The following is a 24,958-nucleotide window of genomic DNA, read 5'->3' on the forward strand; positions in this document are numbered from 1 at the left end:
TTTCAGAAAGTACAAAACAACTTGATGAATTAGGCTCTGTGAGTGAGTGATACTTTTTACTCCTCTTGTCTATTAGATTACACTTGTCATCCGTTTACATGAATCAGATTGGCATTTGAAGCATTTATCTCAAATAAGCTTTTGGCGTAAAACATAGTAGAGTATTTAGCATTTGGAGGACATTTCAAGTCACAGTGTTAACTTAATATCAGTCACTGCAGAACAGTAGTTCCGATTTCACAGTCCGGGAGCTAGTCTTGTTCACTTTGGCATACAGTGGTGAACGTCTTGATGAGTTCGAGCAAATTTTGGTTTTGTTGACTTTGGCATAGACAGGGAACGGAATTTCCCCCTTTTCATCTTCCTCCTCCAGGTGGTTGCTGCAGTCTACTGTATGTTGTTGAGAAGCCTGGCTGTCTGTAGTGGGCCATAGATTACAGACCTCTGTGGCCACAACGTCGTACACTACGGACCCAGTGTAGCTGCTGTGTCGTCGGACACTGCTCTTCTCCAGCTCAGGTAAGGGAGGCAACTGCCTCAAAGCCTTCTTCACCGGCCTTGGGGTATCCTGCCCTGGGAAAGACCCTGCACAGAGTGAAACATAAACAGTGAGCTGAGTGTGATGTGGGGAAACATGTCCAACTGCAAGTGTGATGAACAACTGACTCTGACCTCTGTGTTCTCTTTGGGACTGGGTTGACTTTCTTTTTGAGGATGCTGGTCCAATGATGTTCTTCCTTAGTTCTGAGGTCGTGACCTCAATTGAATCTGGAGGCTGCAATGAGTAATCATATAAGTACCAGCAGAGGGAGCCCTTGGTTTCAGTTCAGTTTGATTATTCCATACATTTGAATTCCAGCTTTACATTAAGTTTTTATTGATTTACTATTTTCTGGAGCAGGACATCCACAAACAACAGCAAATGGTCATGTAAATGAATTGGTAAGGTGAATGGGACATTCCCAGTTATTTTGTACACTGACCCTTTCACCAGAGATCGGTCCCATTTCAGCCAATGACAACCTGGATGTCTTTCTACTAATGGAAAATGCAGACAGGATGTCAGCAATACCAAAAAAAAATGCTCATAAAGGGTCATAATACAGGAAGAAGTATTACCTTTTTGAACGGATCGCACATAATAACATTGATACTATGAGAAGCAGGAGAAGGGATAAAAGACACAGACTCCACTGCACTGGTGACAATAGTCTCCACACAATCTCCAGAACCATGGCATTGACTTCTTGACATGCACAGAAGAAGAAGAAAAAAAGAAGTTTCATTTTATGGCACGACAAATCGATCATTGAATTAGAGGCAGAGGGTGCTGCCTGGGTGAAAACAGGTGTACAAACATTTGGAAGGTGGTCTTTGGATTATTCATGATCAAATGTTCATATTTGAAGAAATACTATGTCACTCTTCATCATTTTTTGGTGCAAGTTAATGGCTTTATGATCTTGTCATGTCCACAAGCATAATTAAAACCACATACGTACGTGTTTTGGCTACTATGCCTTCTTCAGAGTGTGTAGAAGAAGCCTCTGTACCAAGCTTTGCCAAGGGTTAAATAACACATTCAGAATTTCTCTAAGAAAGAAGTTGAACATTCATAGAATGGGCGCTTACCCTTAGATGCCTGTCTCCAGCTTGTGAACTGAACACTTTGCCTGACCAAGACAGACCACCAGCTGTAATAAATAGAAGCTGCAAAGAAGTTTGGGGAAATCCATCACTACCTCTTTGGTTGTTATGTTAATTGCACAAGCAGCAAGGTTCGCCTGTGACTTCCACAAAGCCGAGTTCTTTGCTTCTCTATTTCAAAAAGTCAATACTCGAAAGCAGCTTCCTCTCCTCATCTGCACTGATCTGATATCATAATGTAGATACAACAGTGAGCACTAGTGAATGTCTACAGGTGCTTTCCACTTTCGAGACAATTGTCCATTTATTTATTTTTTAATATTTTTATATCACCTTTATTTAACCAGGTAGGCCAGTTGAGAACAAGTTCTCATTTACAACTGCGACCTGGCCAAGATAAAGCAAAGCAGCGCGACACAATCAACACAGAGTTACACATGGGATAAACAAACGTACAGTCAATAACCACTGGATCAATCCATGCCACTGGACAAGTCTCACTGACATGCAGTAATATCATGATTGAGAGTAATGAAAGACCATGTACATATGTATCAGGATTTTCTATTATTTATTAATTATTTCAGGATTCATTTATTATTAATTCATTATTTTGTCCCACAGGCCCCACTCCTTCATACATCTCACCAGGAAAACAGTGCTGAATGTCACTGGTGATCTCATATTAGGTTAATAAATCGAAAAATACAGACGTGGAAAAAAGTATAAAATTTTCATACTTGAGTAAAAGTATACCTTAATAGAAAATCACTCATGTAAAAAGTAAAAGTCACACAGTAAAATACTACTTGAGTAAAAATCAAGAGTATTTGGTTTTAAATATACTTAAGTATCAAAAGTAAATGCATTTGCTAAAATATACTTAAGTTTCAAATGTATAAATAATGTCAAATTCCTTATATTAACCAAACCAGATGTACAATGTTCATGATTTCTTTAATTTATGGATAGACAGGGGCACTCACACGCTTAAGACATAATTTACAAATTAAGCATTTGTGTTTAGCAAGTCCACCAGATTCGAGGCAGTCGGGATAATCAAGGATGTTTTTCAGTCCTGCTAAGCATTTAAAATGTAACGTAAATGTATGGAGTAAAAATTATATAATTTTCTTTAGAAATGTAGTGAAGTAAAAGTTGTCAAAAATATAAATAGTAAAGTACAGATATCCCCCAAAATACTTAAGTAGTACTTTAAAGTATGTTTTACTTAAATACTTTACACCACTGGAAAAAACTAAAAAAACATTCTAAGGAACTTTGCAACTTTTTCATTTGTCTAATTGACCTGTCACTCAACAGTACAGTCGCGCAACGGAAGAAAAACAGCAGTGCAATTCACAGAGCGATGTACTCATAATTCTCTTCCTAAAATTAATATCCAAAGGTTAGTTCACGTCAGCTAGTTCACGTAAGGGTAGTGGGAGGGTTCAGTCAGTTGATAAACCCATGTAAGTAAGCAGTGACAGTCAACACTTGTACATTTTTACCAAAAATATTTCATATGAAGCGCTCTTGTTACAGTTTGACTTTCATTGGTAAGGAGTAGCTAAAGTGCTAGATAGAGAACTAGAGCATTGAGAATTCCCTGTTTCTTGAATAAATCATCTCACGTTAGCTCAGCTAGCTAGCTACTGTAGCTGAGCAGGCGCTGTCGTTATCTGGAAACTTGGGCAAAGACTGGGAACGATTTCGAGTTGAATGCCAGACGACACAGGTACAACGCTTTTTTTAGGGAATGTCAGAAATATCTGCGGTGACGGAGCTGTATGTCTGTCTTTTTGGGAGGCCAACCCAGCCTGCTGTCACTACGTATACGGCTTGTTATTATTGGTAGCTAGCATCCCAGCAGCTAATCCAGCTAGCTACGGTTAACGTTATTTGGCTAATGTAAACATCACCAGTCGCAATGGCTAGTATTAGGAAGGAATTGTGTGTACATGGTTATCTGAAGACCACCACTTGGCTAGCAGAGATATAACCAGTTGTTGTTCTAGTTAGCTAACAGTTATGTTTCAGTATTTAAACCTCAAACACTTGGGAACCCCTCTTCAATTTAGGTGTACATTACTCCAGTGTCCATTGACTGATGTACCTAGTAGAGAAACAAACATCTCTGTTTACATATTAATCCTATCTAAGTAAGCTTGTTCTTTGTGTGATGTCAGTTCTATTCTATTTCTCAAATTGCAGCCCATTCCTAGAGACTGCAGATGCTATCTGACCTTTGACCCTCGGACCCTGCACCTCTAGTCCGTGCTCTATGACTTGCTGTGAGGCCATGTCTGCTGTGAACATCACCAGAGACATCTTGCACAGGCAGATCAGGGTGGGTCCAACGTTTTAAGACCTTGTTTTTATGAAATACTGTACTCTTTTACCCAAACAAACTGCCCTTGCTAACAACCCTGAAATGCAATCTGCATTGCAATCTGGATTGAAATCTATTCAACAATGAACACTACTATTCACCAAAAATGCTTTATTTATGTTGGACAGAGTGAGACAGGAGATTTTGGAGAGAGACAGGTGATGTTTTGCCTTAATGTCTGTAGGACAAGAGAGCATTGGGCTTCCAACGGCAGTATCATGTCACAGACCCCTTCATCAATAGACTTGGACTGGAGGCAGAGTTGCAGGTGATGTGTGTGTGTGTGTGAGAGAGAGAGTGTTTCTGCGCACATACAACATTAATGTCTTTGCCAATCTGACAGCCCATATCTGTTGTGTCAACAGGGCCACACTGGGTGTGTGAACTGCCTGGAATGGAACGAACGGGGAGAGTAAGTCCTGAGCTGAAAGCAGGGTTCTATTTAATGACCGTATTTACCACTTCTACATTTTATGTTGGCCTATCTGTAATATTTATTCTTGTTCTATTCAGTCTGCTGGCATCGGGCTCAGATGACCAACATTGCATCATCTGGGACCCCTTCAAACACAAGAAGCTCACCACTATGCACACAGGGCATGCAGCAAACATCTTCTCTGTGAAGGTAAAAACAGAAACTGCTTGATGGGAAAGTCTATGTGTGGAGAAATGAAGCTTCTTTCTTATAGTTTCTTATTTTATCCTCTTGTTTTTCCCGTTCCCCCTCTTGCAGTTTCTCCCTCACTCAGGTGACCGTATCCTTGTGACGGGTGCAGCGGACACCAAGGTTCACGTGCATGACGTGTCTGTCAAGGAGACCATCCACATGTTCTCCGACCACACCAACCGCGTCAAGCGCATCGCTACAGCCCCCATGTGGCCTAACATCTTCTGGAGTGCTGCGGAGGACGGAATCATCAGGTCAGAGCCCCAGTAGCTAGCTAACCATTGGAGCATCCTTGTCGCATCCAAAGATGTTCATTGGTTAAGGTGACACTGTGTCAGATACATTGTCAGATGCATCATGTTATTTCTACTGGCTTGTAGTAGAATATCGAAGGTGAAAAGATGACGTGAAACTAAGGTTGAAATGGAAGTGTTATGCCATGAGCCCCTTTCTTACCTCAAGCTGTATTCCCTCTCCCAGGGACATCGTCCCTGGGTCTCTGTGGCCACATGCCTCCAGCAGCACTTTCATCACACACCCTGTCTTGGGGGTTATTGTATCTCCAGAGAATACCCTTTAACTACCCTTCGAAGCTCAGGTGTGCAGTGGGCATTGTGGACTACTGCAGATGCATGGTTGGCTTCAGGCGATGGTTCCCATAGCTCAGCTCAGACCCAGAAAGTTAGTATCCTACTCTCGCTATAGTACGTCACTGCCTGACTGCCGCCGCTGCTTATGATTCAAAGGGCCAATGTTTCAATAGTGGCTTGTGTTTTTGTTTTTTGACTAACCCAACCAGTCGTCTACAACCTCAAAATATGGCTCCCACGTACAGAGTATAGTAGTTAGTTGTTTATTTTGGAGCAAGCTGGCTATGGACACAAATTGCAGTTTTAATTCAACCTTGCAATTAAACCTTACCAAAAAGTCTAGTATTTGATTAGAATTCAAAACAATATTTTAAAGAGCTACGTTCTGACTCTTTGGAGATGATTGATGTCCTCATGATGTGCTTTCTTCTACTATTTTAGGCAATATGACCTGAGGGAGAGCAGTAAGCGTTCAGAAGTGCTCATCGATCTGACGGAATACTGTGGTCAGCTGGTGGAGGCCAAGTGTTTGGCTGTCAACCCGCAAAATAATAACTACCTAGCAGTGGGGGCCAACGGGCCCTTTGTACGTCTCTACGACATGCGCATGATCCACAACCACAGGTGTGTAGTAGTCGGGCTCGAATCCTAACTTGAGATTGACGCTTGTGGCTCATGTTTCCATTGGCATCAATACATAATTTACCTGAAAGTCCAAGACATCTCAAATCTGAAGTTAGGATTTCGTTCTCACTGCTTGACTGTCAAATTTCAGTTTTTAATTGAATAGTTTTAAATTTTGTATCACATAAGGAATATGCACGACTGCTGGATAGAACGTCCAATATGTCTCCCTACTACTCTGGGCTATCATAAGTCATACCAATGTTATTTTCTCAGCTTTGAGTGTTTTTTGGTAATGATTTATGTTTCTCTCCTCCACTCCCTTTCACAGGAAGTCTGCGAGTCAGAGCACATCGGCAGGAGTACACACATTCTGCGACAGGCAGAAGCCCATCCCAGATGGAGCGGGGCAGTATTATGTCGCAGGTGTGTGTGTGATCGTATGGTTTGGCTTATTGCACAAAATGTATTAATAAGAAACAGCTGTGAACATTTTCTATGAAGCCCATACAGTATCTACAATGTATTATCAACAGTAAAAACACACATGGACAATATATGTGTTATAACGCAGTCATTTACAATATATGGAACTAAACTAGTGGGACAGGTAAGGTGATTCTGTATGCCTCTCACCCAACTTCTTCTCCTTGTTTCCGTTGCCTCAGGGCACCTGCCAGTGAAGCTCCCTGACTACAATAACCGCCTGAGGGTCCTAGTGGCCACCTATGTCACCTTCAGCCCCGACGGCACCGAGCTGCTAGTTAACATGGGAGGGGAACAGGTAAAGGAGGCTTTAGAAGTTAAACTCTTATTTTAGGTCAAACCTCCAGGTCAGCCCACTAGGCAAAAAAAAATCCATCTCTTTCTCAGATTGTCAGGTTTGAATTCCAACAAGCATACTACTTTAACTCTCAAACCAAATCATTAAAGTTGATGATTACCTGTGGTTGGTTCAAAGGGTAACTTTGCCAGGAATGTGTTTTCTCTTGTCTGCAGGTGTATCTATTTGACTTGACGTTCAAACAGAAGCCGTACACCTATCTGCTTCCCAAAAAGTGTCAATCAACAGGTATTATGATTATGGAAATCGCCCAAAGCTTACTACAGTATTTTGTCATTAAAATGACATTTACAGTATGTATTATTTATGACCAATGAGTTATATGGAGGAGTGTAGTTGCTTGCTAAAAGTCTGCCCATAGTTTATATACAGATCTGGGCATTAAATATTGCAGCAGCAATGTACATCAAGGTACATTGTCTATGTGACAAATTACTCTCTCAGAGGGTGACATCAACCACCAAGGTCATTATCAATCACTTGACAATAACCAATGTGATGAAATGCATTTTTGAAAAATGTTCCTGACAGTGCAGTTACATCCACTTTTCAGCAAACGTTCTTTACTGTGCTGCAGTACAACTTTGTAATGCCCAGAACTGTATGGGGTGATATCCCAACAGATGTTCAGAATGGAAAGACAACCAACGGTGTGTCAAATGGAATTCACTTGCCAGCCAGCCGACTTCGATTCGCAGAAAGCAAAGTCTTCTCTGGGTAACTTTTTTTCTCATGTTTGATTTTAATCGTTCATTTTCACCCACATATTACATTTGGCAACAGCCTAGCCCTAGTGTATTTCTAGAAACACTACGCTATGGGGAGTGACATCCCTAGTTTCTCTCTCATCACTCTCTCATCGTGTCGTCCTCTCATCTTTCTTCCCTAGTTCTGGTGAGCTGCCGCCTCACTTGGAGCGGATAAAGCAGCAGGCAAACGATGCGTTTGCGCGGCAGCAGTGGACTCAGGCCATCCAGTTCTACAGTCTGGGCATCCACGAGGCCAGCCACAATGCCATGCTGTACGGGAACCGCGCCGCCGCCTACATGAAGCGCAAGTGGTAGGCAGCTAGTTAACCCCTAGCCTCATTTACTCTCCTTCTGTGTTTCTCCTATTACAGAAAATGGTCATGTTCAGTAGGGCATACTGTAGCAAAATGTTTTGCAGCTAAAAAGAAAACATTGGAGTTCAGGTATAACGTCCTTGTTTCATCGCGTTTAAAACAGTTTACCACTATGCTGGTACACGTGTGTGTGACTGTGTGGTATATACGGTTGTGTGTGTGTGATGTGTTCTCTCTCTCCCCCAGGGACGGTGACCACTATGATGCGCTGAGGGATTGTCTGAAGGCCCTGTCCCTCAACCCTGGGCACCTGAAGGCCCACTTCCGGCTGGCGCGTTGCCTCTTTGAGCTGAAGTACGTGGCCGAGGCTCTGGAGTGCCTGGATGACTTCAAGGGCAAGTTCCCCGAGCAAGCCCACAGCAGCGCCTGCGACGCACTGGATAAGGATATCAAGGCCGCCCTCTTTTCCAAGATGGACTCTGGTGAGAAGGATTTAATGGTGATGTTGGGTAATCGTCTGTTTCCCCCCCCAAAAAAATAAAGTGTGGTTTTTGGCTGACTTTTCCATCACCTTTCCACGTTGACTTACAATGTGTTTTTTTTTACATGTTGATTCAATTCAAAACACCTTATATATTCCACAAGGGCGATTATGCAAATTAATACCGTGTTAATTAGTGTATGGATTTGATATCATTCATTGTTTAATTATTATTATTTTTTATTTCCATGTCATGTCTGTTTGTAGCTGAGGACAAAAAGGGCAACAGCTCAATCCGCTTCCACACGTTCAACAGGAAGGAGTCCATCCCGGAAGACGAGGTCGTCTTAAGAGAGCGCAGCTACGACTACAAACACCGCTACTGTGGTCATTGCAACACTACAACAGACATCAAGGAGGCCAACTTCTTTGGCAGGTCAGTGGAGCATTTTAGACACGGATAACTTATACATTCTAAAAACACTGTTAATATTAGTTGTTGACCTGTAAGGGGAAAGTAAAAAGCATGAGCTGACATACACATTTCTTTTTTGTTGAGGTGCTGACTAAACGTATAGTCAACACTGAAGAAGACACTGCATTCTGAAACGTTGGTTATGTTTCCCCGTTCCATTTTTGGGAGAGTACAGTGCGTTCAGGAAAGTATTCAGACGCCTTTACTTTTTCACATTTTGTTACGTTACAGCCTTATTCTAAAATGAATTAAATTGTTTGTTTTTTCAGCAATCTACACACAATACCCCATAATGACAAAGCAAAAACAGGTTATTGGAAATGTTCTTCTTTCTCATGGTCTAAGGGCTTTTAGATGCCTTTTGGCAAGCGGGCTGTCATGTGCCTTTTACTGAAGAGTGGCTTCCATCTAGCCACTCTACCATAAAGGCCTGATTGGTGGAGTGCTGCAGAGATGGTTGTCCTTCTTGAAGGTTCTCCCACCTCCACAGATGAACTCTGGAGCTCTGTCACAGTGACCATCGGGTTCTTGGTCACCTCCCTGACCAAGGCCCTTCTCCCCTGATTGCTCAGTTTGGCCGGGCGGCCAGCTCTAGGAAGAGTCTTGGTGGTTCCAAACTTCTTCCATTTAAGAATGATAGAGGGCACTGTGTTCTTGGACCTTCAATGCTGCACAAATGTTTTGGTACCCTTCCACAGATCTGTGCCTCGACACAATCCTTTCTCGGATCTCTACGGATAATTTCTTTGACTTCATGGCTTGGTTTTTGCTCTGACATGCACTGTCAACTGTGGGACCTTATATAGACGTGTGTTCCTTTCCAAATCATGTTCAATCAATTGAATGTACCACAGGTGTACTCCAAGTTGTAGAAGCATCTAAATGATGATCAATGGAAACAGGATGCACCTAAGTCTCATAGCAAAGGGTCTGAATACTTATGTAAATAAGGTATTTCGCTTTGTCTTAATGGGGTATTGTGTGTAGATTGAGGATTATTTATTTAATCAATTTTAGAATAAGGCTGTAACGTAACAAAATGTGGGAAAAGGAAAGGGGTCTGAATACTTTCGAATGCACTGTATATACACCACTGTTCAAAAGTTTGGGGTCACTTAGAAATGTCTTGTTTTTGAAAGAAAAGCACTTTTTGTTGTCCAATTAAAATAACATAAAATTGATCAGAAATACAGTGTAGACATTGTTAATGTTGAAAATGACTATTGTAGCTGGAAACGGCTGATTTTTTATGGAATATCTACATAGGCGTACAGAGGCCCATTATCAGCAACCATCGCTCCTGTTTTCCAATGGCACTTTGTGTTAGCTAATCCAAGTTTATAATTTTAAAAGGCTAATTGATCATTAGAAAACCCTTTTGCAATTGTTAGCACAGCTGAAAAAAGTTGTGTTGATTAAAGAAGGAATAAAACTGGCCTTCTTTAGACTTGTTGAGTATCTGGAGAATCGGCATTTGTGGGTTTGATTACATGCTCAAAATGGCCAGAAACAATAACTTTCATCTGAAACTGGCTAACTAGAATAGAAAGAGGAGTGGGAGGCCCGGTGCATAACTGGGCAAGAGGACAAGTACATTAGTGCCTAGTTTGAGAAATAGACGCCTCACAAGTCCTCAACTGGCAGCTTCATTAAATAGTACCCACAAAACACCAGTCTCAATGTCAACAGTGAAGAGGTGACTCCGGGATGCTGGCCTTCTAGGCAGAGTCGCAAAGAAAAATCCATATCTCAGACTGGCCCGTAAAAATATTTATTGGCCAGATGGGCAAAAGAACAGACACTGGACAGTGGAAGATTGGACAGAAGAATCTAAGTTTGAGGTGTTCGGATTACAAAGAAGAATATTCATGAGACGCAGAAAAATTAAAAGATGCTGGACTATGACAACAGGACTATGACCCAAACCGCAGCTCCAAACTATGCAAGAACGATTTAGGTAAGAAGCAGTCAGCTGGTATTCTGTCTAATGGAGTGGCCTGCACAGTCACCGGATCTCAACCCTATTGGCCTGTTGTGGGAGCAGCTTGCCCATCAAGCCAATCCAACTTGTGGGAGGTGCTTCAGGAAGCATGGGGTGAAATCTCTTCAGATTACCTCAACAAATTGACAACTAGAATGCCAAAGGTCTGCAAGGCTGTAACTACTGCAAATGGATTCTTTGACGAAAAGCTCAATATGAAGGACACAATTATTATTTCATTTAAAAATCATTATTTATAACCTTGTCACCGTCTTGACTATATTTCCTATTCATTTTGGAACTCATTTCATGTGTTTTTGTGGAAAATAAGGACATTTTGAAGTGACCCCAAACTTCTTTTTATAAGCGTGCAGTAATTTTCTTTTAGATGTTTGAAGAAAAAACATGATGATGTTCTATAGAAACGTCGGTGCCTCCTGAACTTCATAAGCCATGAGCAGTTCATAAGGTGTCAAATGGGGGTAGTTGACATAAGAATGAAAGAATACTCATGTACTGCTTATGTTTTGATTATGAATGCGTTATGACGTCCTTATTTAAGTACCCTTCAAATGAAATGTTACGGAAATGTCTCTGCCACCTGTGTGCAGTATCAAACAAGGTCTAATAGTTGCTTCTCTCATTCTCTCTGTCTCACAAAAATATAAACGCAACATGTAGAGTGTTGGTCATATGTTTCATGAGCTGAAATGAAAGATCCCAGAAATGTTCCATACGCACAAAAAGCGTATTTCTCAACAACCAAAAATTGCACAAATGTATTTACATCCCTGAGTGAGCATTTCTGCTTTGCCAAGAAAGTCCATCCATCTGACAGGTGTGGCATATCAAGAAGCTGATTAAACCGCATGATCATTACACAAGTGCACCTTGTGCTGGGGACAACAAAAGACCACTCTAAAATGTGAAGTTTTGTCACTCAACACAATGCCACAGATGTCAAACGTTGAGGGAGCGTGCAATTGGCATGCTGACTGCAGGAATGTTCACCAGAGCTGTTGCCAAAGAATTTAAATGTTAATTTCTCTACCATAAGCCACCTCCATTTTTTATAATTTGGCAGTACGTCCAACTGGCCTCACAACTGCAGACCATGTGTATGGTGTCATGTGGGCAAGCGGTTTGCTGATGTCAACGTTGTGAACAAAGTTCCCCATAGGGGCGGCAGGGTCATGGTATGGGCAGGCTTAAGCAACGGATAATGAATACAGTTGCATTTTATCTATGGCAATTTGAATGCACAGATCTTGATGAGATCTTGAGGCTCATTGTCGTGCCATTCATCCTCCGCCATCACCTCATGTTTCAGCATGATAACGCACGGCCACACGTCGCAAGGATCTGTACACAATTACTGAAAATGTCCCAGTTCTTCCATGGCCTGCATACTCACCAGACATGTCACCCATTGAGCATGTTTGGGATGCTCTGGATCGACGTGTACAACAGTGTTTCAGTTCCTACCAATATTCAGCAACTTCTCAAAGCCATTGAAGAGGAGTGGGACAATATTCCACAGGCCACAATCAACAGCCTGATCAACTCCACATGAAGGAGATGTCGCGCTGCATGAGGCATCCGGTCACACCAGATACGGACTGGTTTTCTGATCCTCGCCCCTACTTACATTTTTTTTTTTTTTTTTTAAAGTTGTGACCAACGGATATGTATTCCCAGTCATGTGAAATCTATAGATTAGGGCCTAATTAATTTATTTTAATTGACTGATTTTCCTTATGTGAACTTTAACATCTTTGAAATTGTTGCGTTTTATATTTTTGTTCAGTGTATATATAATCCCCCACCCACAGTAAAGGCCAGTACATTGTGAGCGGCTCCGACGACGGCTCCTTTTTCATCTGGGAGAAGGAGACTGCTAACCTGGTGCGGATCCTCCAGGGGGACGAGTCCATAGTAAACTGCCTGCAGCCTCACCCCAGTTACTGCTTCCTGGCTACCAGCGGCATCGACCCTGTGGTGCGGCTCTGGAACCCCAGGCCAGAGGTCATTAACAACATTATTCAAATGTCTTTTTTCCCCACGAGCAAACTTCTTTTGTGTGGAATAGTAGGCTAGATACAGCAAGAAACAGGATGTAAAAACACACCTCAGCACCAAGGACACTATACATAGAGTTGATGCATTTTAAAAAGCAATCCATTCAATCACCGACATGATTGATTCTTTGATTGAATGTTTGATTGATGATTAAAAAATGTTTACTGCCAATACATGCATTAAAAACTATCAAGGATTACGCAATAAATAAACAATTGTACATCTGATTATTGGATTGTCACAATTGAGGCTGCACTATGACCTATCCTTTCCAATGGCCTCCTTTGTAATAGTCAGATGTAAAAAATAATAATAATAATAAGTCTGACTTTACAAAACACCAGAAGTTAACCCTTTTTTTTACCTTTCTTTCTCCCTATCCTTTTCCCCTCTGTCATCCAGACGGAGAGTGAGAGTGGGAACGGTCGCGTGGTGGAGGACATGGAGGGCGCCGCTGCAGCCAACCAGCGGCGTATGAATGCCGACCCCCTGGAGGTCATGCTGCTCAACATGGGCTACCGCATCACGGGCCTCAGTGGCCGTGGGCCAGAGGGCTCAGACGATGAGGACAGCTCAGATGGCCAGGTGCAGTGCCGGCCCAGCTAGACTAGCAGGTCCAACACCACATACAGTATGGAGGCAGCAGGATGCAAGGCACTCCTCCCCTACCCCCTCCCAAACCCTGAGGCTGTCTGTGTGTGTGTGTGTACGTCTGTGTGTGTGTCTGTGAGGAGGGGGAAAAAGCACCATAGATATTCCGTTTGTCAATGTTTCATTCGCCCCTCTAAAACGAAAGCAACATCGAGTGAATGTCATGTCACAGCTCTGCACTATGCACTGCCCTCCTCCACCACATCCCGAGGCAGGATTGGAGGAAACCAGTTTGGCGAGGGGATTCCACGGGGGTGACGACAACGACCTTTCACCCCTTTTAAAAACACCAACAACATCACCTTGGCCGCTCCCTCCGTTGCTCCAAGGCTGGAGGTATTGGGCCTATACGGTAAAGAAGAGAGTACTCCATCACTCCCTAATCTCTCACTATGAGCTAAGAGTCAACCACTTCTAAACCCTCCCCAAGAGGAAGTGCGTTGGAGGGAAACACTACAAGCAGAAGCCCCAGGCCTCTGGTAGTGTAGCCTGCAGACGGCTCAGAGGTTAGAGGTCAAAGCGAGGCCCCAATAGTCAGTGTCCTCATTGGAGGATGAGACTTGAGGCCACAGGAAGTTGCTTTGTTTCATCTCTAGTGGGCTTTTCAATTGGAGTATAAGAGGTCACTCTCAGCCCCTCTCCAGCTCTGAAAGTCTCTACCTAAAGTTTTTGATTTACAGTCCTTTTTTTAAAGTTGTTGGAATATTGGTCAACAGGAACAGAGCAGAAGAAGTCTTGACTTTAAGTGTTAACAAGTCTAGAAGTGTTTCTCCAACTCAACTTAAATGCGTTGTTAGGATTGTGCACCTTGTTTCTTTTAAACTCGGTCTGGCAACAACAAAAAAAGGTTCTCCATTTGTTCAAAGTTTTAAGAGTAAATAATGGCCAAGGATCCATGTTGCATTTGCTTTCTCTGTTGAAGTTCTTCTTGTCGCTCTATATGCCTATTTTATTGACAGGTATGCAAAATGTTTCCCTTTTACTTTTATTATGTAGGTTAAGACAAAGCTGTCAAACTGAAGCAGTAGCTCCGCACATTTTCTCCAACACTTAGACATTTGCTCCTGTCATTCGTTGATAACGATGTAGAGCCGGAAGGGTTGTGGGGTTTAGTTTAAGGGGTTTGATTTAATTGATAGTCAGGTGTTGATTGGTCAGAATCTGTCGAACTTTGTTGTACTAAGGTTGCAAAATTCTGGTAATTTCCACAAAATTCCCAGTTTTTACGAGATATCCCGGTTGGCAGATAACCAGGATCCGGATGGAATAAGCATGAAATCATGAATCTTCCAACCAGTATTTCTGGAAAACCAGGGAATTATGGGAAAGTGATGCTCTGAACAGAGAGAGGGAAAGTGATGAAGAGAGAAGGGTATTTCACTATCCTAGGGCAATACCACCAGTCCTAATATCAGTCATGCATGGCATAGAGACAATTTCGTAGACGCAATCCATTTGGTGGCTTTTGGGGTTCAGGATCCCTATACAAGCACTTTCAGCTTTCCCCAGAACATTTTGGGGCAAAGAATGGAATAGGGATTTTTCCCTTCCTGTAGCTTTGGACCCAGCATGAGTCCTCTGCTGCAGTTGGAGTTTTACTTATGAGATTTTGTCTAAAGTTAACATTGTAAATGGCAAATTTAGACAATGAGCCTCTTGGTCCTCTAGCCGACCAGCAAACCACCAGCTCACTGATGACGTGGGTTCAAAGAAAACCTAAGGATGGAGTCCTCTAACACTAGGCTTCCATGTGTAATTTCTTTTGTTAAAAAATAATTTAAGAAATGTTTTATGTTTATTTTTCTTTGGGGAAAATCCCACGACAAAGTTTGCTGCAAGAGAAAAATAAAAGAGGTCTAATGTTGTTGAACCACTTGTCTTGAGTTTGTTTCACTTCCGACGTGTATTTAACCAGGGTAATGATGATTTGGATTGTATTACTAATGTTTTCCACCTGCACACTGTTCCAGGTGCAGAAATAGGCTACACACAGGTCCACAACTACCCATTCCGCAGTGGTGTAAAAATACTTTAAAGTACTAATTAAGTAGTTGTTTGGGTTATCTGTACTTTACTATTTTGCCAATTTTTACTTCACTACATTCATAAAAATAATGTACTTTTTACTCCAAACATTTTCCCTGATCCCCAAAACTAGTATTTTCATTTTGACAGGAAAATGGTCCAATTCACTTAAAGTGAGCATCTCTGGTCATCCCTACTGCCTCTGATCTGGCGGGCTCACTAAACACAAATGCTTTATTTGTAAATTATGTCTGAGTGTTGAAGTGTGCCCCTAGCTATCTGTCAATAAAAAAATTACATGGTTCCGTCTGGTTTGCTTAAAATAAGAAATGTTAAATGGTTTATACTTTTACTTTTGATACTTAAGTACATTTTTAGATATTCCATTGACTTTCAATACCTAAGTATATTTAAAACCAAATACTTTGACTTTTACTGAAGTAGTATTGTACTGGGTGACTTTCACTTGTAATTTTATATTAAGGAATATTTCCTTTTACTCAAGTATGACAAGATGCACCTTGTGCTGGGGACAATAAAAGGCCACTCTAAAATGTGCAGTTTTGTCACAACACAATGCCACAAATATCAAAAATGTTAAGGGAGTGTGCAATTGGCATGCAGACTAAAGGAATATCCACCAGAGCTGTTGCCATGGAATTGAATCTTAATTTCGCTACCATAAATTACCTCCAACGTCGTTTTAGAAAATTTGGCAGGATGTCGAACCGGCCTCAACCGCAGACCACGTTTAACCATGCCAGCCCAGGACCACCACATTCGGCTTCTTAACATTGGACCTTTGAGAAGTCGTTTTTTGCAACAAAAAAAAAGTAAAAGCTATTTTCCCATTTTAATGGAAATCTAATTTACTTAATTTTTGCAGCTAAATTATTTGATATTGATTTAAAAACTTCTGCATTTGGCATTTAATTCATATCCAGGCTGGCTTTGTGATATTTGTTGCGTGACTGCTTTGCAGACGGCCTGGAACGGGGCCGCCATTTTTGAGCTGTGCGTTTAGTAGTCATAGGCTACGTCAGAGTGCCAAATTACTGATGGCGCAGGAGGCGGACATAATGATTAATTATCACGGCGGATTCGAAAAATTAGACCGGAAAAACAGCCGTTATCCTTATTGTATCGTTTGGACACCTATTCCAATACTGTCGTGAGTAGCCACTTTTCCGGTTGTTTTCTTTTGCTCTCACCATCTGAAATGGAGACACTATTTACGTGACAGATTATGTTGATAGCCTACATGACCATTGATGTTTATCACATCGTTTTAGCTTGCATTATAGCTAGTAAATTTCCAAATACTATGTGGGCTGGAATTAAAACGCCCATACTGTTAGATGCCTTATAATATACGCGCACTATTTATTCCCAGGACCCCCCCCCCCAATACAGTGCTGTACCTCTGTTTTGTTCAGGTGGTTGCTCCCCTTCATTGGTCACATGGGGATCTGTACTTCTGCAGGCGTGATAAGAGACTTCGCTGGATCGTACTTAGTGTCTGTGAGTATATGCAGATCATGCATTATGACAGTAGGCCTACAGCTTTATGTGCATAAGCCTAATATTATTGGACCATCTGTTTCGTGATAGTTCCTCAACATTTCCCATCTTTCCTTTCAGGAAGATAATATGGCCTTTGGAAGACCAACAAAGTAAGTTGGCTTTGTTCGTTCAATGCTTGGAGCTAGGCCTGGTGTATTGTGCTCAAAATTGACATGCAGGCATTGCGGTTATGTGGTAAGGTATCTGCAGCATTGCTTGTCTCTTAACAGGTACTGGAAGCTTGATGTTGATAAGGTGTGTGGCACTGGCTCAGCTGCCTGGGACAAAGCAGTGCACGATGCATCGGAGGAGTACAAATGCAGGCCGGTATGAACATCGACAGTGTCATAATAAGACAGACGACAGACAGGAAGGTCTAGTAGTGGAATTATATTTATTTCCTAGGTTCTAATGAACATCTTCAGGTTCATATTCATAAGGAATATTGCAAAGGGTAAATATGTACATGTTTTGTACAGTGATTGTAAAGGCCCATTGGAGCGATAGTGACAAAAATGCCTAGAGTTAGACTTGACTAGCCTTCTTCCTCTGTCTCTTGTAGCACAACCTCTGCTGTGATAACTGCCACTCCCACGTGGCCCGGGCCCTCAACCTCATGCGCTACGACAACAGAACGTCCTGGAACATGGTCAACCTATGCCTGCAGACCCTTATCCATGGCAGGCATGTCAGGTGAGGTACTAGGTACTCTACTTTATGTAACAGAGTATGCTCATTCCTGTCCTAACCAAGGCGCGAACACAGAACCTTCTGTACAACAATACTTGCCACTCACAAAGCATCATTCTGACTGACCAATCACTCTGTGTGTGTGAGTTTCCTCTGGATCATTTGACTAACTGGTGTGGAAGTAGAATCAGACATGCTTCTGAAATGGGCAGAATTAAACTATGCAACACCAGTCTGTATTGAAAAACAGCATCACCGAGTCTGAACAAGCAAGCATGCAGCAGGCAACACTCTGCAGGAGGGACAGAGGAGCTCTAGACACGGGGAAACATATGCGGTTGAGAAACCCCCCCATTATTCTCCCCCGACCCACATAGGGAGCTGGCGTCACTGCTTTGTGCAGCCTGCACATTATCGTCCGAGGGCGTCACGTCCTTCAACAGTGGGGCAGCGTGTAATTCATCATTGCCAGATGTGGCCCCTGCATCACCACATCAACTCTCTGCTGGGGCTCCCACTGCTGGATCGGGAGGACAGGGTAGGAGGACGGGGAGGAAGGGAGTGGGGTAAACCTCTGGGAGATAAGAGAGTTGGTCTGCCCTCAGTGCCCTGTGTAAATTACCCTGGCTTCGGGGAAATTGAACTGACTGCACATCCTTACCTGTCCCTGTATACTGCCCTACAAAAGGCAAAGGCGACCCTCAAGCATTTTTCCCGCCATAAAGTAAGGACTGTTTCATCACATTGAATGTTTATATCTAAATAAAAAAATATTTGACTGTGTAGATTCTACAATCTAAATTGTGTTTATCCAACACTCTTTGTTGTTTTTCTGTTTGACTTTGAATGGTTATTTATTTGACTTAGGGTGTCATAGGTCAAATCAGGGGTCATGGTTGAATGCATAAAAAATTACGTCAGAATAAGATACTACATCAGTGCATTATCACTTATCTACCTACAACATATTTGTCTGGACAACAAATAAAAGTTTAAAAGAGATTTTTCTCAGTTTCACTGCTCTTTGTATGGCAGAGTGGGTAACTACAGTCAAAACATGGTGGAACAAAGCCCAAGTGCAGTAATTTCAGTTACTGCTTATTTTACTTGGATTTTGTAGTTACTGCAAACTTCTAACTTTCTATGAAACAGGACATAATTGGTCCAGGTCACTTTGTCACAAGATAAAACAGATACTACAAAGCCTGATTTCAGTCTTAACTAAATTTTGACCAAAAAAAAGTGTAGTTCCTGTGTTTTGCCTTTTGTAGGGCAGTATAGATTACAAATGTCTTGGAGTATGTGTTTTTGACCGACGGCTGAAGATTTAATGACTGTCATTACTACTCTCACTGTGCTTTCTCTCTCTCTCTGTCCTTCCCTAGCTGTGTGTCGTTCCTCAAGACCTGGCTGCCCTTCCTCATGCTGACTGGAGCTCTCGTCACCTTCATCCTAACACTCAACCTGCACTGACCACACGAGGGAGATGGAGGAGGGGAGAGATAATACAAGGGATTTTCCTGCTCAGTTGTAATCATGAAAGTGAATGAAGAAGAGGAATGTTCCGATGGGACACTTCTTTGTGCAGTACTAATATCCACACTCTCCGACATCCATCAGAAAGGTGTCTCACGATGGCAGTTCTGTCCAGCTGTTCTGGCTTGTTTTGAAGTACCTTTTGCTCGAGAACAGAAAGGAATGTCGTATAAATGAATGTTTGGCTTGGGATAGTCATAACCATAAATATAGAACTGATATAGCATCTGCTAAATGACAAGAATTTGAATGTAGATATATTGTCTATGGTCATAAATTCATACTGGTCTCTTTTACTGAGCCCCATTTAACCAGTATAATAACAGCTCAACATCATTTTACTTTAGTTGTTTACTGTATTTTATCAGACAGTATTTGTTCATGCAATACTGTAAGTTCTCTGAAGCAACATGCTCAGGAATGTTAACATTACAGTATTGCATGAACAAATACTGTCTGATAAAATACAGTAAACAATAATCATGACCAAACATTTGATAGAATTACAGTAATTATGGGCAATAGGCTATAGCATATAGGCTAGTAAAGTTCAAACAAATTGTATTTGTCATGCTTCGTAAACAACACGTGTAGACTAACAGTGAAGTGCTTCCCATCAATGCAGAGAGAAAGAAAATAAAGGTAAGAATAAATACACAGAGTAACGCTAACCTTTCTATATATACATGGGGTAGCAGTACAGAGTCGATGTGCAGGGGTACGAGGTAATAGAGGTAGATATGTACATATAACTAGGAATAAAGTGACTAGGCAACAGGCTAGATAAACAGTTGTAGCAGCATATGTGATGAGGCAAAAAGGGTCAATGCAGATGGTTAAACAAATAACTACCCAGACTATTTAGCTAAACTATTAAACAGTCTTATGGCTTGGGGGTAGAAGCTGTTCAGGGTCCTGTTGGTTCCAGACTTGATGCATCGGTACCGCTTGCCTTATGGTAGCAGAGAGAACAGTCTGACTTGGATGGCTGGAGTCTTTAACTGCCTGTTATTGAGGGCGGCACGTAGCCTCGAGGTCAGAGCGTTGGGTTTCGAATACCGGATCCCACAAGGTGAAAAACAAATCTGTCGCTGTGCCTTTGAGCAAGTCACTTAACCCTAATTGCTCCAGGGGCGCTGGACAATGGCGACCCTGTCCGTGACCCCAACTCACTGCGGGTGTCTCAGGGGAGTTAACATATGCCCCCCCCCCACCCCATTTATATTACACACTTGTGTGTAGCAGGACAAATATATGCACCGCCCAAATTATTATATGTAACGGGCAATGCGCACTACTCTCTGTTGTGTGTTGTTATTTATTGGAACAAATATAAATACATGTACATAATATGCTTAGACTACTTGTTCATTGTTTATAAACTGTTAAATCATATCACACAAAGACACCACAGAGGTCGACTTCTGTGTAGTATAATATTATTAGCGTCTGTGCCTTTAAAAGACGTTCACTGTTATTCCTCTCCTTGATTCTGCGCTGGTATTTAAACTCAAGCTAACAATTCGCCGGTCCTGTTGATCAGCAGATGAAACATCCTTCTCACTCAATGCAGACAGAAACCATTGGGCTATCATTCGGCACCATCTAAAGAAAGGCTAACACCTCATACCGGAATCGGAGTTTTTTTTTTACGCCTTGATGTGCATGATACGGCGTAATATGGCTCACCATCACCTTCTGCATATTCTGGTATTTATCAGTTTATAACTTTTCTGTTGAGTTATGCATCATTTGGTGATTATTGTACTTTTTGGTGCGCTACTCTGTGCGCCCCACCAGTGCTTGGAATGCCCATCAGGCTGCGGATGCTTTGCTGACACGCGCACAGTGAAATGCGTCTCCAAGGACCTTCGCGCCATACCACAAGATATTCCAGGATACACAAGGAATGTGATCATCACAGGAAATAATATATTCAGAATTGGATCCGAGACGTTTCAAGAACTGAAAAATGTCACCACCATCATTTTGAGCAACAATGGGTGAGTAAATATTCTCATCAAAGATAATTGTTTTCTGAGGCGTCACTACAGACCCGGGTTCAATCCCGGGCTGTGTCACAGCCAGCCGTGACCGGGAGTACCATGAGGCGGCGCACAATTGGCCCAGCGTCATCTGGGGTAGGGGAGGGTTTGGCCCGGCTGGGATGTCCTTGTCCCATCGCACTCTAGTGACTGCTTGTGGCAGGTCTGGCGTCAGCAAGCTGACTCTGGTCGCCAGTTGTACAGTGTTTCCGCCGACACATTGGTGTGGCTGGTTTCCGGGTTAAGCGAGCAGTGTGTCAAGAAGCAGTGTGGCTTAGCAGGGTTGTGTTTTGGAGGACGCATGGCTCTCGACCTTCGCCTCTCCTGAGTCCGTACGGGAGTTGCAGCGATGGGACAAGACTGTAACTACCAATTGGATATCACAAAATTGGGGAGAAAAAGCGGTAGAAAAAAATACATGTAAATAAAATAAAGAGTATTGGATTCTTGCCGTTGCAGAGATTCAACATTTTCAACCATTGAGACATATGCATTTGTATTTACTTGCCTATACATTTCTGAAGCTTTGAGTTAAGGTTCTAAACTACAACAAAATTATTATTCCATGTTCTCCTGAATGTCATCACACCAATTTATGAAATATTTAGATACCTCTATTTGAGCATGACAATAATTCCGCAAACATTACTTCTAAGTCCAATAATCGGTTTGGGGACTGTAAACATGGACCATCTGTCTTCCCAGGATCACAGAGGTTGCGTCCCACAGCTTCTCTACCCTTTCTTACCTGCGCTACCTGGACATGAGCTGCAACCATCTGGCTCTCATCCACCCTGAAGCCCTCAACATCCCAGGGAGTCCTCTAAAGGAGCTCAACCTCAGCCGCTCCCTGTATAACTACACCTCACTGACTGATCTCACCACCGCACTGCGCTGGGGAGGCCTAGGAGGGCTGCTCAGCCTAGACCTCTCCGGGAACTGCCTGGTCTTCCTACCCCCAGGGATGTTCTCCCACCTCCCCAGCCTGCAGCACCTCCTCCTGGGTAACAACTCCCTAGCATCAGTCTACAACGGCACCTTCTTTGGCCTGCGCCGCCTGGAGCTGCTCGACCTGACCCGCAACTCTTTCAGGGTGTTCGGAAGCGATGCTCTGGGGGAGCTGGAGAGTCTGGTGCAAGCCCCCCGCATCCTGCTGAGCCACAACCCCTATGTCTGCACATGTGAGATCCAAGACTTTGCCGTGTGGCTCAAGAGCTCCCGGGCTCAGGTGGGGGATGCAGAAGCCCTGACCTGCTCCTCACCCTGGGAGTTTCAGGACAGGCCCCTGCAAGGGCTCGGGGTCCAAGTTATCGGATGCCATGTCACTTCACCACCTCTGGTCGGAATCAGAGACGAGATGGGCGACCTCTCCCTGCAGACCTCCTACGTCCTCCTGGGTCTGGTGCTGGGCTTTGTGGGCATGGTCTTCCTATTTGTGCTCTACCTCAACCGGCAAGGTATTAATAAGTGGGTGGTGGAGACGCGAGATGCCTGCCATGACGTGTTGGAGGGGTATCAACACCGCTATGAGATCGACACTGACCCACGCCGGGAATACCTCTCAAAAGACGTCAGAGTCGAAGAGAAGCCACCGACAAACGGTAGTTTTGGACAGGCTCACTCAGATAACCGCTTATCACAGCTACCCACTGACACCTGTTTAGTTCAGATCTCCTCAGACACACAGGTCAAGCCAGGCTCCATCTCGGTGGATTTGTGATTCCACATTCCCTGGAATGGAACTGGACTGGAGTGAACTTGCATTCAGGGTTGGGTAGGTTACTTTCTAAAGGTAATATGTTACAGTTTAGTTACCTGTCCAAAATTGTAATCAGTCATGTAACTTTTGGATTACCCAAACTCAGTAATGTAATCGGATTACTTTCCCCTTATTAGAAGTAGACAAAAAAGGATCAACACACACATGTGGTCTCTGACTTGTGGTCACACTCGCTCAGGTGGAACAAACTTAAACCTGTGCTTTTATCAATGCTGAATTAAATGTAATTGAGAAAACAGAAAACATCCTTTCTGAATTTGAAAGTAATCCAAGACGTAATCATCTAGTTTTTTTTCTGTAATCTGATTACAATATTTGTTTGCTGGTAACATCACTGATTACAAGTACATTTTTGAAAAATCAGATGACATATAATCAGTTTCTGCCCAACCCTGCTCACATTTGTGAGGGACTTATCTGTATCATGCATTTCTGTACAATGTGTTGAATATAATTACATCACTAATGTAAGCATAAAACTGCAGAACAGTTATGCTATTTAATGGAGAGCCTATTTTAAGTGTGAACAGCCGGGCTCGTTGTACCTGCATAGCCTTGATACCTCTTTTACTGTGGCCACATTTTTACTGACTTGCATAGATTTAACCAAGTTGCCATCTGTCTTTGGTGTTGTATGTATTATTTTATTATGCTTTGTGGGTCTTATTGACATATCTAGATGGAACCAAAGCAATATTGCCTATCTGAAGGGTCTTGACTTCAAAACTAACCTTGAATGTCTACTCTTTTGGGAAGATTGAATGATTCCACACTGCACTAAGTCATCTTTTCGTCCTTAACTGACTTTGTAACCAGACGTGACAGGGCAAGAAAGAAAGGGCACATATTTCCAGAGTGCAGAAGTGACATGGTATTGAAGCGATGAAGCAGGATCTCGTGTGGTGTATAAACTCATGTGTATAATTTACCCGTGTTATGCAAGATAATTTAAATGAAACAATTGTAAAAACCCTTTGTGCTGCCCAATAAACCATTTTTTCCAAAATGTTGTCCAAATCACATTTGCAGTAAGTTTCCATTTACTCTTAAATTAACATTACAAATCTACAGGAAACTCTTGGGAATGACACTTCTCCCGTTGCCCCCCTTCTGTTACTAAGTGTAGTGCTAGTGTGATTCTCCTGCTTATCGCAGATGGGGGGAAAGGGAGGTGATTAAGTGTGTCTGTAGGGGGAAAGTGGAACAAGATGAAGGATGCTAGACAGAGTTGCACCTGCTGGCTCTGCAGGCAGCGGTGCATCTCTCTATCCTGTGTGCGAGTTTATTTGCAGGACTTTCTACCTAATGATCGCTATTGATCAAAGCAGCACTGACAGTAGATATTCATCCCCACCACAATGCAACTGGCTCTGGTCTTGTGAGTTTATTCAGTAAGCTTATTTGAGTGATCTTATGATATAGCACTAAATGATGTCTGATATGTTGTTGTAGTAACGTAAAGTGCAAATCGTTTTACAGATCGATCAGATTTTTTTTTTCAAGGATGTCAAGTCCATCTTTTAATTAGTCATTTATTAAGTGGTATCTTCAGCTAAAAGTACACATGTGCAGTCATCCCAAGGCAGGTGACGTATTGCACTGATACACTAGTGACACAGGCCTCAGCCGCTGTCAAAATGATGGAGGTGTACGGAGGACGTGGTGCGCACAGGCAGAATTGATAAAACACCTGGAAACGCTGGCTATCATCAATAACCCCAGCATGGTCTACATGCACTCTACTGAAGACAGTAAATGGGCTGGGATTCACCATGCACTGAGTAAGGTTAAAGCCAGTCCTCTGATTACATGCTCATGGAGCAGA

The 24,958-nt window shown here is 42.5% G+C and overlaps 4 protein-coding genes across 11 annotated transcripts; 3 read left to right on the forward strand and 1 right to left on the reverse strand.

Annotated features, from left to right (window-relative positions):
- Nucleotides 1-39: 39 nt before the first annotated feature.
- On the reverse strand, nt 40-1,758 carry LOC109864371 (uncharacterized). 6 transcript variants are annotated; one of them, XM_031791945.1, is made up of 5 exons: nt 1,633-1,757; nt 1,120-1,243; nt 984-1,038; nt 673-775; nt 40-585 (listed from the first exon to the last, which is right to left on the reverse strand). In XM_031791945.1, exons 2-5 carry the CDS (start codon nt 1,233-1,235, stop codon nt 209-211), a joined length of 651 nt encoding a protein of 216 aa, XP_031647805.1. In that variant the 5' UTR covers nt 1,236-1,243; nt 1,633-1,757; the 3' UTR covers nt 40-208. The 6 variants fall into 6 exon arrangements, with proteins under 6 accessions (XP_031647805.1, XP_020307705.1, XP_031647809.1 ...); XM_020452116.2 differs by having other exon boundaries at nt 1,120-1,246; XM_031791949.1 differs by having other exon boundaries at nt 984-1,246; nt 1,633-1,758.
- LOC109864429 (WD and tetratricopeptide repeats protein 1) lies at nt 407-15,364 on the forward strand. Of its 3 annotated transcripts, none has more exons than XM_031791924.1 (16): nt 407-519; nt 3,862-3,997; nt 4,224-4,307; nt 4,405-4,451; nt 4,553-4,664; nt 4,773-4,960; nt 5,738-5,920; nt 6,252-6,346; nt 6,589-6,704; nt 6,920-6,992; nt 7,388-7,481; nt 7,654-7,824; nt 8,074-8,309; nt 8,576-8,744; nt 12,597-12,789; nt 13,246-15,364. In XM_031791924.1, the coding sequence occupies exons 2-16, from the start codon at nt 3,932-3,934 to the stop codon at nt 13,447-13,449; spliced, it is 2,031 nt and encodes a 676-aa protein (XP_031647784.1). In that variant the 5' UTR covers nt 407-519; nt 3,862-3,931; the 3' UTR covers nt 13,450-15,364. The 3 variants fall into 3 exon arrangements, with proteins under 3 accessions (XP_031647784.1, XP_031647788.1, XP_031647779.1); XM_031791928.1 differs by lacking the exon at nt 407-519 and adding an exon at nt 2,967-3,385; XM_031791919.1 differs by lacking the exon at nt 407-519 and adding an exon at nt 3,049-3,119.
- A 1,164-nt stretch (nt 15,365-16,528) lies between these two features.
- Nucleotides 16,529-19,351, forward strand: LOC109864413 (transmembrane protein 222-like). The gene is made up of 6 exons (XM_020452194.2): nt 16,529-16,690; nt 16,956-17,040; nt 17,161-17,192; nt 17,313-17,409; nt 17,645-17,775; nt 19,158-19,351. The coding sequence occupies exons 1-6, from the start codon at nt 16,578-16,580 to the stop codon at nt 19,243-19,245; spliced, it is 546 nt and encodes a 181-aa protein (XP_020307783.1). The 5' UTR covers nt 16,529-16,577; the 3' UTR covers nt 19,246-19,351.
- An 860-nt stretch (nt 19,352-20,211) lies between these two features.
- On the forward strand, nt 20,212-24,153 carry LOC109903891 (trophoblast glycoprotein). The gene is made up of 2 exons (XM_020500903.2): nt 20,212-21,311; nt 22,059-24,153. The coding sequence occupies exons 1-2, from the start codon at nt 21,052-21,054 to the stop codon at nt 23,071-23,073; spliced, it is 1,275 nt and encodes a 424-aa protein (XP_020356492.1). The 5' UTR covers nt 20,212-21,051; the 3' UTR covers nt 23,074-24,153.
- Nucleotides 24,154-24,958: the final 805 nt, after the last annotated feature.

The sequence above is a fragment of the Oncorhynchus kisutch genome, linkage group LG2, assembly GCF_002021735.2.
Source record: "Oncorhynchus kisutch isolate 150728-3 linkage group LG2, Okis_V2, whole genome shotgun sequence".
Lineage (NCBI taxonomy): Eukaryota > Metazoa > Chordata > Actinopteri > Salmoniformes > Salmonidae > Oncorhynchus > Oncorhynchus kisutch.

Bases quoted from the DNA above. Each gene is read 5' to 3' on its own strand.
- LOC109864371 (XM_031791933.1), bottom strand. From the start codon at position 1,310: ATGATCGATTTGTCGTGCCATAAAATGAAACTTCTTTTTTTCTTCTTC. The intron at 776-983 runs GTCAGTGTACAA...TACTCATTGCAG, and splicing joins GACCGATCTCTGGTGAAAGG to CCTCCAGATTCAATTGAGGT. The intron at 586-672 runs GTCAGAGTCAGT...CACTCTGTGCAG, and splicing joins GTCCCAAAGAGAACACAGAG to GGTCTTTCCCAGGGCAGGAT.
- LOC109864429 (XM_031791924.1), top strand. From the start codon at position 3,932: ATGACTTGCTGTGAGGCCATGTCTGCTGTGAACATCACCAGAGACATC. The intron at 3,998-4,223 runs GTGGGTCCAACG...TAATGTCTGTAG, and splicing joins TCTTGCACAGGCAGATCAGG to GACAAGAGAGCATTGGGCTT. The intron at 7,825-8,073 runs GTAGGCAGCTAG...TCTCTCCCCCAG, and splicing joins GCCTACATGAAGCGCAAGTG to GGACGGTGACCACTATGATG.
- LOC109864413 (XM_020452194.2), top strand. From the start codon at position 16,578: ATGGCGCAGGAGGCGGACATAATGATTAATTATCACGGCGGATTCGAA. The intron at 17,041-17,160 runs GTGAGTATATGC...CTTTCCTTTCAG, and splicing joins CTGGATCGTACTTAGTGTCT to GAAGATAATATGGCCTTTGG. The intron at 17,776-19,157 runs GTGAGGTACTAG...GTCCTTCCCTAG, and splicing joins ATCCATGGCAGGCATGTCAG to CTGTGTGTCGTTCCTCAAGA.
- LOC109903891 (XM_020500903.2), top strand. From the start codon at position 21,052: ATGCATCATTTGGTGATTATTGTACTTTTTGGTGCGCTACTCTGTGCG. The intron at 21,312-22,058 runs GTGAGTAAATAT...CTGTCTTCCCAG, and splicing joins ATCATTTTGAGCAACAATGG to GATCACAGAGGTTGCGTCCC.